Below are 19,929 nucleotides of genomic sequence, written 5' to 3' on the forward strand. Positions count from 1 at the left end.
GCATGGAGACAAGACTGGTTATATCCGGACCCGGTGGATTTTTCTCCTTAGGTGAGTGGCCGAGGGGAGGCTTTGACAGACTGAGCACGACATAACTGAGATTTGACAATAAGGAAGGCTCCTCAGATACAGAGTACAGTACTGGGCCATAAGATAACATGGACATTCATTTAACCCTGCAGAGTGTGATTCAAAGCTCAATTCAACCCCCAGAAGATCCATGAAGCAAAGTATTTGCTGTAATTATGTATGTGTTCCACGTTTCTGTATATTGTTTGAGCTATGTGGTGTGTGTTGGAGGGTACACTGATTTTTTCTAGAAGTGTTTACAATATTTTCACTAGAAGTGCTCACCACCATTGATATGCAGCTGCTCATTAGATGTGACACAAGTGGTGGTTTCATCCATGTGTGTAGTCGGCACGGATTTATGAGATTTGTATATACATGCAGTGCTTTCTGCCATATCTGTGGCAGCTTAACCCTTCCATAATTATTTTTTGCAGAGTAAATCTTTGTGACTAAAAGTTGTGAGTTCCAAGTAGGTATAATCACTTATCTGTTTGTAGTATGCAGTCTTTGAGTGCTAGTTACTTTAATAGCACTGCAACAGTGGTATCAAAGAGGTGGATCCTTGGTCCTGATGAAAAGCCTAGGGGAAGGCTTGAAACATGCCGACCCTTAGAAAGGTAGATACATAACCATCCTCCCTTCCTTCTCCCCATTTATAATTATACCAACAAAAGGTGAGAATTAAAAGAGCAAGTTACCTACTAGCAAGGTATTTTTTAAGTTTTCCCACATATAAATAGAATCCGGCCAATCCTATTTTTCATTATTCTACAATATTTTAGTATCTCTTTTAGTGCTCCCATGTATTTCGTAAGTCGCAGCATGCCTTATTCAACCAGGGGAATGGGATGGACCCAATGATGAAGCATGCCACCAAAGGTTAACCTTGGTGGGTGGGGGTTTTATAAGAAAAAAAAGTGTTTTTTACACTTAGTGGAGGGTGATTATCATCAATACATATATGACAAATATGAGTGTCTCAACAAACTGATTGTTTACATATTAATAGGAGGACAAGCCTTTCTGTCCCTCTTGCTCCCTTTTTTGATAGTAGACTGAGCTATTCAACAGGAGCCCACACAATGGCAGAATGCCGTTAGTGTCAGTTGCACAGACAAACTACTGCCTGTTGTTTGCTGTGGAACCCAACATGATGTGTTGGTGAGGGGTTAAATGGGTCGAGAACTGGGGTAGTGCACCTAGCATGGAAGACGGGCATGCCCTTTGAGTTGGGATTGATGGTGAGTGTTTTTTTTTAACAACTAGCATGGATTGTGTAAAATGCTGTGCACAATGGAGAAACATTGTTGTTCTACATCCAAGAAGCAATGGTGAACTGTTGAGAGGCAATAGTGTTTTACATACAGGGTGAAAATAAGAACACTGTGATGGAAAGGTGAAAAAATGTGCTGGAAAAATTACACACACTGGTTTGTCAGTAATGTTTTACGTGCAGATAGCAGTAGAGACTAGCATCACAACAGAGTTTTACACCCCAGAAGAGATTATGGGTACTAGAGTGGCATTTATTTTGTATTCTGGAGTTTAGTAATGGATACTAGTATTACAAAAGAGGTTTACCTGGTGTGGGCAGTAGTGGTCTGAGATTGTTAATTATGACATGCCTATTGGGCTTTATGTGCCTGAATAGGTTATAGCAGAAATTGAACTCGATTTGGTGTGAACGTGGTGGTGTAAAATGTAGATATTAAAGCAGCATTAATATACTGGGGAAAGGTGGACAACAGCATCATACCAGTTTCTTTATTATGACAGACAGCTCAACAAACTAGGACATTGGCAATCCCTATGAAAGTGAGCATCAGTCAGTGCCCTGTACAGTTTCAGCACTGGCAATCAAACCTGGAAGGCTGGCATACTGAGCCAATCACTGGCATGTGGAGCATCATTTTAATTGGTATTTTGCTGTTTCCCCTTCAAGGCATTTTAAATTAGATCGTTTTTTAGAGACACACTATATGATATTTCCCCTGCTTCTCTTTTGTCTTTTGTCTCTTCGTTATTTTGTATTTTGAAATTTGGATTAATTTGGGAGGGGGCACCTAATTTACTTAATTTTGATACATCTTGCTTGGTCGAAACCCAGTTTCAATGATAAAAACCAGGATCAGCCTTGGGAAGTTAAGGCATAAGTGAAGTCTTCCCCCCACAAAAGTGATTGTTAACTATTTAGGCCGTACCAAAACAATAGTGGAATTGAAAAAAAAAAAAATCTGAAATAGATTTTTCATTTTTGTTTCATTCAGCCAGTTAAAGACTTTTAGGGGCAGATATTAAAACCCATCCTTTCAGTAAAGCAGGCTATAAAAGAAAAAATACACAGGAACGAGGAGAAAAGAGATAGACGAAAAGTGTAAATTGCTCTACATTGAGGCTGATAAAAGTTCATGTCTTCTTTTGCAGCTGTCGCACAAGCACATGATAAGATCCTTGGAGGGTATGAGTGCCCTGCCCACTCCAGGCCCTGGCAAGTTTCTCTTTACTACATCAACAAGCATATCTGCGGCGGTGTACTCATCAACAATTGCTGGGTGCTGACGGCAGCGCATTGCCAGATGAAGTAAGTCGTCCTAGGCATCTGCTGCAATTGAAATTGGATGAAGAAGGGTTAACATATGTGCAACAAAAGTTTACATTATGTGTTAGTTTAGTCAAGGTACCAGTCAGACTGGTTAAAATAATCTGCACAGATTTTAAAGTGAATCAACCTCTAAAGTTCAATGGGGCGTTAGAAGACCAAAAACGCCGCACCATATTTACAAAGTGGCGCAATGCATGCATTGCGCCACTTTGTAACCCTTTGTAATATTTTCTTGTGCCATTTTTTTCGTCAACGGGCCTCTGGATGCATTGCAGGATTAGCGTCAGAATTTTTTACTCTAATCCTGCAAAGTGGCAGACTAGCGTGAAAAATTCAGACACTAGTCCTCTAATTACCATCATGGTGCGCCATATTTTAAATATGGCGCACAAATGAAGGCATTAGGTGGGCACTATGGGGTGCAAGAAAAGTGTGTGCAGCGCCACTTTTCTTAAATATGCCCCTACAAACTTTATTTTGACTTGGTACACCATTTCGTCGATTGAGTCAGAACGTTCAAAACCGTGATTTAAAATCACAATTAATTGCCTGAATAGCAAGGTGGCCACCATTAAAAAGTCTAATGTAGCTGGCATAAACATTTCTTGAAATTGTCCTGCAAGCCTTACCTCTAGGGCAATAGTGCAGGCTGCTGCGATGCAGTTGTTGTTTGGGGCACCAATCCTTCAGGGACCTTCCACCCTATTTACCCTAACGCCAATTAATATGGGAGGCTCAGGGGCTAGGCATCATATTCTCCAGGGGTGCCCATCATTTTGCGTGATCTCACTAGATACCTCTCTTTACCTGGTGGCAATCTTTATTCTGTGAGGGTGAACCATGTCAGCAACGTACACTAGCACTATTGATTACGTGTATGCCTTTTGCCCCTCCGCTTGTACCAAGGACAGTATTATTACCTGAATTGTTACTGTGAAATCCCTCCCTGCCAGTTTCTTCTAGCTAGAGAAATCTGAATATTGCTTCAGTCTCTAGCTGAGTGGCCTTTTACTCGTTATTTTTTATTTAAAGATATGATTGCTATGATGTTAGCTCTCACTACCTGAGATCTTACATCTGTCTAGGGTATATGTTCTAGATTTCTCTCCCACTTTCTTGTTCCTCAAAACTCTAGTGTAGTCATCTATCAGACTGTGCCACTAGTTATATGGACCTTTATTGACTGAAAATGTATAAAAAGAGCTAGCATCAGCAGAAATTGTTTATCATAGCAAGGCGAAAGAAGGAGAAGATAGTTTTCAAACAATGAGGGTTTATGAACAATCGAAGGTACACATCAATCAATAATCACACATCAATCAATAAAACAATTTATGAATTAAGCATATATCAATTTAGACATGCACTCTCACTTAGGGCCAGATGTAGGGAGCATTTTGCACGTCGCAAACACTTTGCAATGCACAAAACCCGTGTTGCGATTCGGTAACCGGAAGGGTGCCCCCTTCCTAATTGTGAGTCGCATTACAATGCAGGATTGCTTTGTGACTGCGAACGCGGTCACAAAGCAATCGCAGTTTGCACCCATTTGAAATGGGTAACCCCTTCCCCGTTGTGAATGGAATTGCAAACTTTTTTCAGAAAAAATGAAACAAAAACATTTCATTTTTCATTTCTGTAATGCATCTCGTTTTCCTTTAAGGAAACCATCCCTGTGAGTGCTGCGATTCTCAAGGGGGTTGCAAATTGCGACTCACCTCATGAATATTCATGACGTGGGCATTTGCGACCCCCTTGCGAGTCGCAAACATTATCAGGGACACTGTTCTGCATAAGGTTTTGTGACTTGCAAATTGCGAGTCGCAAAACCCAACATACCTACATCTGGCCCTTAGTATATTATAAAAAAGAAGATGCAAAATATAACAAGATATAATGCACAAAAAAGAAAATAGATTGGTTCCATAAAAGAGCTTCTCTAATCTAAATAAAGCATCAAAAGTGCAACAGGAGTATAAGAGGAAGGTGTGAGCATCTGCTGAACCAAGTTATGGTGCACACGGAAGAGGCTCAAGAAAGAAGCTCAACACCACAAGTAGGGGTAATCAGCATAGTTCTACCCTCAGCAAAGTCAGGTCAGTATCTTCCAAACATACTAAGAATCACACAATGAATGCAAAAAAGAAGCTTCTGGATATTTTGCCCACCAACTCCTTCCATATGGGCCAATCGGGGTGCATTGTCTCCTGGTCGCAGGTAAACGTCCCACATTACCATCATCCAATGAACAAGTACAGAGCTGCACTACATAGAATGTTACGGCGCTCTGGTCTGCCTGGTACAGGAGTCCCTCTCCCATTCCCACGTGCTGCTTGTCCACTGCCAACTTGCAATCACTGTTGCCTAATCTCTCAGTTCTCAGCATAAACAAACGCCTATTCTAACTAGCACGGCATATAGGATACCTAAAATTGTTAAAAAACATGGGAACAACTTGAGTACATTTTATTCTGAAAATTGCAAAGCCCTCTAAAAAGTTTTGCTGTGCTTAAGGCCTAGTCGGTCACGGTAACGTCAAGAGAGAGAAAGTTGCAGTTAACTGAATACAGTTAGCAAGCAATACTTTAATTTGTTTGCATAAAAGTGGCTTCTGCTACCAGTAAATATAGCCACCTGCAAACAGAGATTAATATGCTTGCAAACTGCTTTATATTTTATTTAACAGATATATATTTGATGCATAAATGTATGGGACACTAAATCATGCTAGTCCAGCTATCAGAGCATTTTTACATCACACTCACACACTCACACATTATTCATTGACAATAAATCATATGTGTGTAAGGATGTTACATAAAACAATTAAGGTTTGAAGATTGAGGTAGTCCCACATCACCTTTACTGGTAGGGATTATACAGTGCATGGTCTGGAGAAATTCAAATTTCTTTTAGTTGTCTGTACTAGTAAGACATTTTTACTACCCAAAGCAGCCTTATAATTTTACTAGTTGAAGAAACCCTTTGTAGCAGCCTTATAGTAACAACAGATGAGAAAAAAACAAAAAGATTCTAAACGCATGCGTTGCAGTTTCCATGGAGGTCCCTAATGCCAGTTCATAGCTGACTCTGCTATATAATTATTAAAAGGATATCTGTGACAAAAGGAAGTACCCCTCTCATCTCCATACATAACAAAATGTGTCATCTGCAGGTTACAGATGCACTTTGCAGGATACACTTTAATCCTCCATGCTACTATATGAGTCAAACTAGTGACTAGTGACTAGACACAACACAGATCTCTCCAACAAATACACTAACCACCGAGTTATATTACCATTATTATTATGATTCCCTGAAGTTTATTGGGTAGGCAAAGTGCTCTGCAGCAGGTATCTTAACCCTATAAGATATTTTAAAATTCAGACTTTGCAACCAATTAAGCGAGAACAGATTTACTGTCACGTTGTTCCTTGTGGCCAATTTCTTTGTGACAGAGTATTTAAAAAATAAATGTTTAGGTTGACTGTCAGATTATGTTTCATGACTCCATTCCTTGTGCTTATGACTCCACCCCCTTTGTGCTGGCACCTTGAACCCCATCTTATGATGATGGCAAATGCATGATACTTCAGAGTGCTCTGCTTAGCCCATGACCTCAAACTGATTGAATAAACTTTCCTCTTAAAATGGGATAAGCAGCCCACAACCTACTGGTAACCAGGTGGCAGGACTTGCCCACATTTTAGCAATGTCTTAATAAGTTCAAAGCACTTCAGTGACATTTTACAATCTAATGAAGTCGCTGTAGTGACTAAGACATGAGGGGGATGGGAGTCTGGGCATATGAGCACAGTCAGCTTTCTCCAGCTGGTTGAACATGGGTGGTGGCCTACAATTGGTGGCCTGGTGCGGGGGCTTCTCATGTAGAGAATTGAAGCTGATGATGGAACTAATTGTAATGGGACAGGTTTGAGCCTTTAACCCCTTCGCTGCCAGGCCCTTTCCCCCTCAGGTCGCTCATCTCACCGTCACCCCGCACCGCCTCCACTTCGCCGCTCCCTTTTGCTTAAATCCCCGCCGCTGTGTCCCCGCCGCCCCTCCCCCCACCTCCTCACCATCCGTTTCCCATCTTCTTTCTCTTTCCCCTTGCCGCTGCATCCCGGCGGCCCCTCCCGCCTCCCCCCACCTCCTCACCGTCCGTTTCCCATCTTCTTTCTATTTCCCCTTGCCGCTGCGCCCCCGAGGCCCCTCCCGCCTCCTCCCTACCGCCTCACTGTCCGTTTCCCATCTTCTTTCTCTTTCCCCTTGCCGCTGCGTCCCTGTGGCCCCTCCCGCCTTCCCCCACCTCCTCACCGTCCGTTTTTCCTTTTGTTTTTTTCCCGCCGATGCTAATCCCTGCGACCCCACCCCCCCAGCCTTCCCATTCACCCAGACCTCCCTCCTCCCAGCTGCCACTCCCTCCCTCCTCCCCATTTATGGCAGCCACGGCGCGGACACCGAAGCCGCCCCAAAGGCAAGCCCCTCTGCGCCAAGGCCACGACCAGCGCCAGTCCCCCTGGCCCCCTCAGACTAATCTACTCCCCCCTCACCCTCCACTCACTCAACTCAGGCCCTCGCCCAACCTGCACCCTTTCCAGCCCCACACACACTCATGGCCCCTTCACCTGCCACACCTGTCATTTCTCCTGCTCGTCATCCCTCACACCACACACCAACCATATCGACTCCCCCGACAACAAACACAACACCCCCAATGCAATACACACCTGCTCAGCCCCCACCCCCACAAACCAGCCCCGCAGCACACCACCCCACAACCAGAACACACCCCGCAACAACACCCTCACACACCACACCATCCACCACAACCACCTCAACTGCCTGCTCCTCAACACCCGCTCCCTTCACAAACATGCCATAGAACTCTGGGACCACATCACATCACACTTACCACACATCGCCTTCCTCATGGAAACCTGGACCAACCCCTCCTCGGAACCCGACATAGCCATCGCCACCCCCAAGAGATACAAACTCCAACGCAAAGATCGCCTCAACAGGCCAGGTGGTGGCATCGCCATCCTACACAGGGACACAATCAAAGTCACCACCTGCTCCCAGGACACTATCGACAACACAGAACACATGCACTTCCTAATCCACATTAACAACAACTCCACCCTCAGAGGTACACTAATATACAAACCATAAGGACCACGCCCCGCCTTCTGCGACACGTAACCAACACCATCAGCTTGCACGCCCTCACCTCCACAGACTACATCCTCCTCGGTGATTTCAACTTTCACTAGTAGAACCTTCAAGACTACAACTATACCTCCCTCATAGACAACCTCACCAACCTTGGACTCAAACAACTGGTCACCGCACCCACCCACTCAGCAGGACACACGCTCAATGCAATTTTCACCTCAAGCCAACTCATAGCCTACACCCACACCACCAAACTCCTCTGGACTGACCACCACTGCGTCCACTTCTCCTTCACAAAACCCCCCACACACCACCATCAACACACCACACCCTACCGCATGTGGGACAAGATCCCCACAGAACGCCTGAACTCCCAACTGGCTCACAACACCCCCCCACACCAACGACCCCAACGCAGGAGCACACAACCTCTCTAAATTGATCACTACCTGCGCAGACACACTAGCCTCCCTCAGAAAATACATCCACCCACAACATCAAGAACTCCCCATGGTTCACCCCCGAACTCCAAGACTCCAAGCGCAAATGCCACCAAGCGGAGAAAATCTGGCAACAAAAACCCTCTACAACCAACTTCTCCACCCTCAAAGCCACCATTCACACCCATCACCAACTCATACGCACCGCCAAAAGAGATCACTACAAGACACGCCTTGACAACAACTCTCAAAACAGCAAAGAACTCTTCACCATCATTAAAGAGCTAGCCAAACCCAAAGCCAGCAACATAGACCCCACACACACACACAGCCCCTATGTACCGCCCTCTCCAACCACTTCCACCACAAAATCCTGGACATCCACAACAGCCTCATACCACACACACCCCTCACTCACCCAACTCAACCCCCACTCACGACCCCCCCACCACACTCACCACCTGGGCCCCCACCACACACGAAGAAACCGAAAATAACATGAACTCCATCCACTACGGATCCCCCTCTGACCCCTGTCCACATCACATTTACAACAAAGCCAGCACAACCATCGCCCCCATACTCCGAAACATAATCACCTCCTCTTTCGACTCCGCCACATACCCAGACCCCTGGAAGTAAGCGGAAATCACTGCTCTCCTAAAAAAAAACAAAGCCAACCCGGAGATCCTCTCCAACTATCGCCCCATCTCCCTCCTCCCTTTCCCCGCCAAGGTTGCCGAGAAACTATTCAATGCCCACCTACATCACTTCCTTAAAGAAAACAACACTCTTGACCCCTCACAATCCGGGTTCTGCAAGAATCACATCACAGAAACCGCCCTCATTGCATGCACACCCATGCACTCATCAGCAGTAGACTTGACTACGGTAACGCCCTCTACGCCGGCACCACACTCAAATTCCAACGCAAACTCCGTTTGACAAGAGAATCACTTTCAAGATCCTCATCTACACACACAAATCCCTCCACAACACCGGCCTGACCTACCTCAACGAAAGAGTGAACTTCCACACTTCCACCTGCAACCTTCGATCAGCCGACCTCGCACTAGCTACAGTCCCCTGCATCCATTGAACCACCACAGGAGGCAGGGCCTTCTCCTACCTCACCCCCACAACCTGGAACTCCCTCCCCAACACGCTCTATACATTTTTTTGATTGATTGATTGATCAGGTGCTAGGCCTTTTTTTGGTTATTTGGGGAAGTACGCGCTTAGATGCTCATAACGTTTTGTCCACATAGGCTACCCATGCCAAATTTGTGTCCTTTTTTTCCAACATCCTAGGAATTCTAGAGATACCCAGAGTTTGCGGGTTCCTCTGGAGGAGACCAATTAATTAGCAAAAATACAGCAATTTTTTTGTTTTACAAAAAAAAAATGGGAAAAAGGGCTGCAGAAGAAAGATTGTGTATTTTTCCCTGACAATAGCACCAGGAAAGGGTTTGCTGTGCTAAAATCACCATCTGTTCAACTTTTATGAACAGGCAGACTTGAACCATTAAATCATATTTTTCAACACAATTTTGGCATTTTACTGGGACATACCCCATTTTTAAAACATTTTGTGCTTTCGGCCTCTTTCCAGTTGGTGACAGGAATGGGTATTAAACCAATGCTGGATCCCAGACAGCTAAACATTTCTGAAAAGTAGACAACATTCTGAATTCAGCAAGAGGTCATTTGTGTAGATCCTTCAAGGTTTCCTACAAAATAAAACAAATATTGAAACTGAGGATAAAAATAGATCCATTACGTCTTCTGGACTCCTCTAGTTGTGAGGGTATAAAAGGCTTGTAGGTTCATGAAGAACCCTAGGTACCCAGAGCCAATAAAGTGGCTGCACTTTGTAATGGGGTTTCTTCCTATACCGGGTATACAGCAACTCATTTGGTGAAATATAAAGAGTGAAAAATAGGTATCAAGGAAACCTTTGTCTTCCCAAAATGGGCAAAAGATAAGGTGTTGAGAAGCAGTGGTTATTTGCAAATCTCTGAATTCCGGGCTCGCCATATTAGCATGTTAATTACAATGCAATTTTCAAATAGACGTCTTTTTTACACACTGTCTTACAATTGGAAGGATGAAATGTAGAGAAATACAAGGGGCAATAACACTTGTTCTCATATTCTGTGTTCTCCCAAGTCTCCCGCTAAAAATGGTACCTCACTTGTGTGAGAAGGCTTAGTGCCCGCACCAGAAAACGGAACATGGACACATCACATTTTTACATTGAAATCTGACGGGTTTTTTGGAAAGTGCCTAGCTCTGGATTTTGGACTCTAGCTCTGCCGCCACCTACGGATACCTACCAAACCTATACATTTTTTTAAACCTAGGGGAATTCAGAATGGGGTGACTTGTTGGGCACTCACTTGGTTTTGTTACCGGGAATCCTTTGCAAACCTCAAACTTTGGCAAAAAAAACAAACTTTTTCCTCACATTTTGGTGATAGAAAGTTCTGGCTTCTGAAAGGAGCCGCAAATTTCCTTCCATCCAGCATTCCCCCAAGAAAATACCAGCTTTCTAAAAGTTACATTTTCAAACTTACAATTTAAAATCCGGCCTCACCATAAATGGTGATTTTGAATTGTGAGTGCATCAACACCAAACTCCATATTTCTATCGCTTTCCAATGGAAATTTCACATAAAAGATGTATTAAGACAATCCCAATGTTAGCCTATTGGAGAGACAGGCCTTGCAGTAGTGAAGAACATGTTTAAGAGTGTTTCACTACCTGGACATGACAAACTTAGATGTACATGTCCCTCTTTTTAAATACACTGCACCCTGCCCTTGGGGCTAACCAGGGCCTACCTTAGGAGTGACCTATATGTAATAAAAAGGAAGATTTGGGTCTGGCAATTGTGTACACTTGCCAGGCCGAAATGGCAGTTTAAAACTGCATACAAATGCTCTGCATTGGCAGGCCTGAGGCAAGTTTCAGGCATACTGTACTGGGTGGCACATTCAGTGCTGCAGGCCCACTGGTAGCATTTAATTTACATGCCCTGGGCACACCTAGTACATTTTAGTAGGGACTTACCAGTAAATTAAATATGCCAATTGTGGGTAAGCCAATGTTACCACGTTTTAGAGTACAGAGCACATGCACTTCAGCACTGGTCAGCAGTGGTAAAGTGCGCAGAATCCTAGAGGGCCAGCAAAAATGAGTCAGAAAACAGGAGGTTAGAGGGCAAAGAGTTAGGTGAAACCACACCAATGTCAGGTCTACCAGTTATTGATTATGTGTTATAATGACCATGTGGATTACTTGGCTTATGTTAACATGATGAACGTTCGACAAAGCCAAGAGGCTTGTTTAAGTGATACCCCCTGTCATTTTGTTGTTCTTTTTAGAAATATGTGGGTGTACTGTGATGTGTATGTATATATATATATATATATATATATATATATATATATATATATATATATATATTACCTAGTGGCAGTCGCCACTCTGCAGTTATAGTTAGGACCATATGCATTTTTTGACTTGCCTGTATCTTTGGCACTTTTTGACGAATCCTAGTGACATTTTCCACAAAAAGGGTAGCAGTCAATCTTGTTGCGCATGGAAAGTTTCAGGGTGATCCTACAAGCAGGGGCAGAGAAAAAGGGAAGGTAAAAAAAAGTTTTGTTTCCCATGTTTACAGCCCAAACCGCTGGACAGAATTACACCAAATCTGGCAGAAAGCTAGTTCACTCAGTACGCAGGTCACTCTTTCACTTATTTGTTGTAAATCCATAAAGTAGTTTTCGAGATAGTAAATGGAAAATAAATGTATATATCTCTGGCCACAGTACTTTTTTTTCACGAAAGTGCGTGTGAAACGAAGCGCTGCAATTGGTTGACCGTAACCTCAGTAGAAAGTTGCGGCTGCCATTTTATTTCACAGGACATGTCCCCTGGGCTGAAAATCCAAATTGAAAGTGGCATAAGGGGTAAGGGTGAAGGTATCCTGACCCCAGGGATGTGATATTGGTGTGTTTTAGGAGCAAATTATGGGTTTAAAATAATTATTCCAGGATATAGAAACATTTGAAAGAAAAAACACAGACCCATTCATACACTAATTCATTCACTCATACATGAACTTAGAGACTCATGCATCGGCTCACACCCACTCAGACTCACACACCCACTTTCAGACCCACTCAAATACTCACGCACCCACTCACAGAGACAGGCCCTGTGACCAACCTGCACTGCCCTCCATATACTTTATCATTGATGAGATGATGAGATCTTGTATCGCATCTTTGATATTATCACTGCAACAATTGCAATAAAATTCTTATAAGAAAACTGTGCATGGCAAAGGTATGAGTTATATCTATCTTAGGGTGCAAGGTATAGTTACTTAAAAGTATTCTAACTGTAGCTGCTGAATTTCTGTGGTTTGTAAGTAAATTCAGAACCTAACTATAAAGCCCCAGTAACCTTTGTTTTTTTCAGTGAATCTCTCTCTCTCTCTCTCTCTCTCTCTCTCTATATATATATATATATATATATATATATATATATATATATATATATATATATATAATAATTGAGTGCATAGTATTAAGTGGTGTGGATGTATTAAATGCAATTCTTCCTTTTCTCAAGAGAAAGCATTGACTGGACATTCATTTATTGAGTGTTATTAGTACATTCAAGCATGCTGATTACTAGCCCACACCACCTTCCCTGAGTAGATGGTGAACTGCTCTGCTTCCCTGCCCTAAGAGTGTCAAGTGCTACAATGGTTCCCATTAAGGGGAAATTTTGTAACTAATATTTCTACAGGCCTCTCATCCCAACCACAATTTTTAAGCACACCCCCTCTAATTTATTATCCTCCTAACATTACAGCAAATATTATTCCCAGGTTGGGGTGCGAGCAGGGTCAGCTTAGATTGGCTTTAGGGCTTGCAATTAGTTCACAGTTGCCTATGGATTGGTTAGATTGATGGAGAGTAGAGTACTGACTAGTGTCATGGATGGTGTGAAGGGCAAAATGTAGGAAAAAGGCAGGGAAAAAGTGCAGTACATGCTGTGACTGGAGAAGGAATTGACAGGCTGTGCACCCTTCTACACAAACATAGTAAGGTATTTAAAAAGGATTATGGGCTAGACGTAGAACAAGCAAAGAACACAGCATCGGAATTCCTGAATGTGAGCAGTTGTCGTTAAGAAAGGAACCAGGCACTTTCTGCCCCCCTAGTTTTCCCTGTGTTCCTCCTACCAATACAGCTATCAGAAAAAAGGCACTGATTTATGTTTTCCACTTTCAACTTCAGAAACTGCAAATGTAAAATATCTTAGGGTCTGATGTACCAAGACCTATTTGCAAACCAGAATGTGCACCTTGCACAGTGACTAGTTTGTGAATGTGTAGTGTAAGAAAGTAAGTTATAGATTAGGGGTGGTGGTAATTAGTGAAGCACTTCCTGATCCAGATTTGTATGAATAAATCGTATTCATTAATACAGCAAACAGTACAATCGGCCTAGCAGCACCACAGCAGCAGCTGAAACACTGACAGGTGTTCAAAGTACAGTTGTATGGAACCCCCAATGTCTGGGAACTGAGAGAGATTTCCAAGACTCCACTGAACTAACACGTCTTCTGTCTTTGTTAAAGGAGAGGAGAGAATGCAAAGAACCTGTGGGCAGATATATCAACATGTCCCACAACACAGTGCAGCAAGGCACCTTACTGCACTACGGTGCATAACAGGAAGAGGGCAGGAATGCACCATATTTAAAATTCTATGGCGCATTCTTGTCCTCTGCTTGTGCAGCCACACTATGTGCTGCCTAGTGCCAATGCAGGCACCTTGCATCATGATGCCAGGGGACCTGTGTTGCATGCAGGATTGTTTTTGTGTAGGAAGGGACACATTCCAGCGCAAAAACAATCCTCTGAGGCATTTTCCTCTTTCTGTGTAGGCTTTAAAAGAGAGGACACACAGAAAAGGTAAACAAGTTTTAGCAATGCAATTGGTATTGTGTTTGCTCGAGTTTGAGCTATTAGCTCTGAAAATTCCAAGCTGGACTTTTCTTGCCACATAAATTGAAAATGAAAAATAAAACAGCTAGCAGGCTCCAGTGCAGTTTCAGAGTCATAACCAACAGCATCTAGAGCAAAAAGTGTGGGGGTGACCATCCAAAAAGGGCGCTTTACTATACCTTTAAACCTGCAGGCAAAGCTGTCAAGATAACTATTTTCCAAGGGAAAGAAACCTATGTATAAATATTAAATTAAATAAGTCACCTCTGCCTAGGACTTGTAGCCCACAATGTAGGTTGCCTAGTATTTAAAAGTAGCACTTGAATTTAGTGTTGCTATGTACCTATTGTGACTAGCCCTTGAAATCAGTTTTTTTTACAGTGAAGGGATGTAGCTGTCCTATGAGGAAAATTATAGCACAGAATAAAAGCATCACCTTGGTAACTTCGAAGTAGGATAAGCTATCAGCACTATTTTTTAATTAATTAATTAAATAATTAAAAATCCAATTCAGTAGTGAGTAAATATTAGGAGAAAGTGGTATTAGACCTGGCATCCTTGGCGTGGTTTCCCTCCTAACTTTTGCCACAAATTCTGCACACTTTACCACTGCTAACCAGTGCTAAAGTGCTTGTGCTATTTGCTTAAATATGGTAACATTGGCATAATACTCAATTGTCATATTTAATATACTTATTCGTCCCTAGTAAATTGCACTACCTATGCTAAGGGCCTGCAAATTAAATGCTAGTAGTGGGCCTGAGGCACTGATTGTGTCACCCACCTAGCTAGCCCTTCAAAAATGTCTCAGGCCTAGCATTACAGAGCTTGTGTGTGTAATTCTAAACTGCAATGTCGACCTGGCAAGTTAACCCTCTTGCCAATCCTAAGCCTTCTTTTTAAAACATATACGTCACCCCTAAGGTTTGCCTTGGACAGCCAAATGTCAGGATTCAGTGTAATTAAAAAGTAGGACATTTACTTTTATGTTTTTCATTTCATAGTAGTGACATTCATTTTTCACATAGGATAACATTGGGATTGCCTAATTACATTTTATAAGTCTAATTTTCAATTGGGAAGAGATGGGATCTCCACGTTTTGTATCTCTGGAATCACAATTCAAAATCACAACTTATCGTGAAGTCGGATTTTAAATTGTAATTGTAAAATGCCACCTTTCGAAAATTGTCATCTTCTTACTTTAGCCATTTAGTGCCTTCAGCCTGTCTCTGAATACAAATCTGGGGTGGTTGTCAGCTGGGCTTTTGCATTCTCTCCAGACAGCCATATGCACAGGTAGCTTAGGTGTGACTCATGGGCCATCCACAGTCTGGGCCGTCCTGGGCAGGATGGGAAGGAGGAGCTGACACACCTGAATATACTGTGTCCTGTTCCCACACAAAGTGCTGCTTACCCCTTTGCAGTCAGTCTAGATTCAGGACAGGAAGGGCAATGCCCTTCAAAGGCCTCTATCTGAAGTCTCCTCCACTTCAAAGGCACAACTGGGTATAATTAATAGACCTCGGACACCCACAACCCAGAACACTTCTAGACTTGTGGATACTCTGTCTGGAAGAAGGACTGCTGTGCTGCTACAAGGACTGACATTCTGCTGGACCTTGCTGGACTTCTGCTCTGCGGTGTTGATCTGCTGCCTGCTGGCCTCCTAGCCTGGTAGTGAGAAGGACTGGACCGGCATCTCTCCAACCCAGAACCAAAGTGACTCCAGGGGCTTGCTGGCATGCCTCCTGGTTCCTGAAGTCTCAGGGACACAAAAGACTTCCAACTCCCCTGTTACAGCCCACACAGAACTGGCGCATCACTGCCAATGCATGGAGAAGATCGATGCATCGCCTCCACTGCATGGGCCAATACCGTTGCATATACTCAGCTGCGCCATGCATCTCCCTGGCAGTGACACAACCCGATTAAGGTACCTTTGTTTAGTGGGCCAAGCTTGGTCCCTGACCCCAACTCGCACTCCATTGCAGTTGGCTTCAACTGGAACTTTTGTCCAGGTCCAGCGCAATCAGATACCTGCATAGGCGCACATTGCTTCTAAGCACTATTTTGCAGTTAATTCTTAAAAAAAAAAAAACTAAAATTCTACTTATTGGATTTCTGTTGTTTTGGTCTTGTTTAGTATTAAATTAGGCGCTATGTTTTTAAACAGGTGTGGTATATTTTGGTGTTGTTTTATCACTGTTTTACTGTTTGAAGTGTTGCACAAATACTTTAAACATTGTCTCTTAAGTTAAGCCTGACTTATCTGTGCCAAGCTCCCAGAGGGTGAGCACAGGTTTATTTAGTGTATTTTTGTGACTTACCCTGACTAGGACTGTGGTTCCTGCTTGGACAGAGTGCATGCCTCTGCCAACCAGAAACTCAGTTTCTAACACCAGGTCTACTACTCATGGTAAACCTAGGAAGGTGTCAAAATGAATGGGTGGATACATGACAATAGCCACGCTCCACCCATGGAACGCCTTCCTGAACAGAGTGACTCAAGGCAGTGATTTGCACTGCCTCTAGTTACTCCAGATTTATCAAGCCAGACAGGGACATGCAAGGTGACCTTACATGCAGGAGGGCGCAAGGGCGAAGCAAAACCTAAGTGAGATTTATCAAACCACAACGCAAAATCTTAATAAACGTGGACCATAGTTTTTATTTGTACCCGACTCATCTAAAGACAGGATTTGTGGAAATTTGATACTGTTCTTGGGAGTGAGATACGCAATGTACATCAAAGGTACTGTCTAGCATGAGATAAAGTATAAGTGTGGGATGCACATAATTGAATATTAAACATGCAACCATTGTGTGAGATATGTATGGTTTAAGTGTGAAGATACATATTTCACATGTATTAGCTATACAGTTCAAGTGACGGTGAGTCAACTGTGGGATTCACACATCTTAAGTGAGATACGTGGGTGTAAAGTACACATCTCAGATGAGATATATACATAGGGAGAGTAAAGTGCAATATACACTTAATGACATGTTTACAGTATGAAGTACAAGTATGGGTTTTAGATATACAACCCAAGTACAAGATACATACGCTAAAGGTGAGAGCTATAAACGTACTCCAAGTGAGAGACAGACACTGAGGGGACTGAGTTTTAGAATCACAGTATAGAAGCCTAGGAGTAATGTACACAGGGTGTTATTCAAATTTAAGATATGCACAGGGCCACTTGGGGTTTATTACCACAAATCAGGTTTGAAATATATTACTTTCTTATGCATGAGTTGATTAGGATAATGTAGTATCAACTTAAAATAGACCTGAGACAACAGGCCACTATTAGCCCTTGTTCCCATATCAAGGGGGCATATCTAATAGTAGCATTTAACATTCACTGGGCTCGTGACTGAGATGAACCAGAGGTTGACCAGAGAATGAAGGCTATAATGCTGCCTGCAAATTCTCCTGTGCTCTTGAATCTTTAACATGTCTCCACCTTGATGGCTAATTTAGCTAATTAAGTCAAATTATTGTTTCATTTTCTTTTAGAAGCCTTCAGATCCGTCTCGGAGAACATAACCTCAAAAACTATGAAGAGACTGAACAGTTCACTTTTGTCGAGAAGTCCATCCCTCATAGTGGGTTTAATGAGCAGACCTATGAGAATGACATCATGCTACTTAAACTTGCTACACCCGCTGTTTACAATGAATATGTACGTGCACTCCCACTGCCAACCAGCTGTGTACCCGAAGGAACTAATTGTGTGGTATCTGGATGGGGGACGCTTACCAGCCCTGAAGGTGACACATTTTCCATTGGAAGAAAAAAATGTTGGTTGTATGTAATCTGCCATTTTTTAAATGAATAGCTCATTTGTACAATCTCCTTCTAAAGTGTCTTTGTAGTACCATTCTTCTCTGCACTCCCTGTGAAGATATCCACAGGGACAATTTCCAGTAGAATGCCATATCTTGGGTAATGCCACGCTGCAGTAAGTGTGTTACCATAAATTGGTTGCGTCATATTGACATGGAAGTAGCATATCATACATAATGGAGGAATACTTAAAAGCAGTCAAGCTGCAAAGCTTGCTGATCTTGACATTTTCATTGCATTTTGTCATTTGTGTAAAAGGGGAACTAGATGCTATGCAGCTGGTTGGTGCTGTACTGGTTCAATCAAGGGGACTCCAGTAATTTGGCAACCAGAAGTCAAACTTTTCTTAAATCGAAACCCTGATGTTCTGGAACTTAGCAAAGGGTAGTTTTAGGTGAATAATTTCCTTAAATAGGAAATTTTACTTCTTGGGTGTTCATTAAAGTGACTGGTATGAGCCTGCACCATCTATCAGACATGATGTATTGGGTCTTACCAATAGACATCAATTCACCGAAATGCCAGGGGTAGCAAGTGACATCACACACCCCTTAACCTTCACTTTCACCCATACACACATACTTACCTATACACATATGTTCACAATTACATACTCTTTCTCACAAAAACACATCTTACTTGCAAGCATGCACGCAACATACATTTAAAAGCATTTTCTACATACCTGTTGGACCTGGACCTTTTTGCAGCGTCCTCCCCAAACTTTTTGCCTTCCCCTCCTGTTTTTCTGAACTCTTTTTGTTGGCTCTAGGACTCTGGGCACTTTATGACTGCTGATTAGTGCTAAAGAGCATGCACTATCCTTTCTAAACTTGGTGTGATTGGCGGACATCTGATTGGCACATTTAATTTACCTGTAAATCCCATGTACAGTGGTGTCCCTTATAAACAGGGCCTGTAAATTTAAAAGCTACTAGTGTGACTGCAGCGTGGCTTGCACCCCTAACAGAAGTAGCCTCTCAAACTGTCTCAGGCCTGCCTTGACAGGGCCTGCATGTGCAGTTTACTGCCACAGTGGCTTGGCATCTAAATGTACTTGCCAGGCCTAGAACTCCCCATTTACTGCATATAGGTAACCCCTAAGATAGGCCCTAGGTAGCCCAATGGCCAGGGTACTATAGAAGTAAAAGGTAAGACATGTGCCTTATTGTTTGGCCTGCCCTAGTAGTGACTAACAGTCTATTTGGTTTCTCACTGCTGTGAATACTGCCTCTCTCAGAGGCTTGCATTGGAAATGCCCTTTCATATGTCTAAGGGGTATTTTACGCTCTATGAGGAGCAGTGTGGGCATGTTTAGTATGTTTTGAATGGTAGTGAGAAATCCTGCTTATTGGTGTACATGGATTTTTTATTACCATTGTAAAAATGCCACTTTTAGAAAGTAGCCATTTCTCTGAGGTTATAACTCTTGTGCTTGGCAGCCTGACTCTAATCCACATCTGGGGCAGAGTGACAGCTCCACTTGGTGCATACTTTCCAGAAAGCCATCAAACAGGCGGAGCTGGGTGTGACAGAAGAGTCATCTGCATACTAATAGTCTTCCTGGGCTGGGGAGAGGGATGGTTGTTCACACCTTACATGTGAAGAGGCTGTTTCCTGACCTCACGCAAAGGACTGATTACCCAGTACTGAGACAGGGCTGGGTTAAAAGGGTTTTGTGTTTCACTTTAGTGTTGTGCTTCACTTTAAAGGGCTCTTTTGAAGTTACCCCCTGGACAACTGCAGTTTT

At 43.0% G+C, this 19,929-nt stretch overlaps 1 protein-coding gene across 1 annotated transcript in view; it reads left to right on the plus strand.

Moving 5' to 3' along the window:
* Nucleotides 1-19,929, plus strand: part of LOC138247416 (trypsin-like) — a 76,258-nt gene that overhangs the window by 23,579 nt on the left and 32,750 nt on the right. Inside the window, exons 2-3 of the mRNA XM_069202052.1 lie at nt 2,497-2,653; nt 17,850-18,103. Of these exons, the coding sequence (XP_069058153.1) occupies nt 2,497-2,653; nt 17,850-18,103 (411 nt within the window). The remainder of the gene's footprint in view (nt 1-2,496; nt 2,654-17,849; nt 18,104-19,929) is intronic.

This window comes from Pleurodeles waltl, chromosome 7 (genome assembly GCF_031143425.1).
Source record: "Pleurodeles waltl isolate 20211129_DDA chromosome 7, aPleWal1.hap1.20221129, whole genome shotgun sequence".
Classification (NCBI taxonomy): Eukaryota; Metazoa; Chordata; class Amphibia; order Caudata; family Salamandridae; genus Pleurodeles; species Pleurodeles waltl.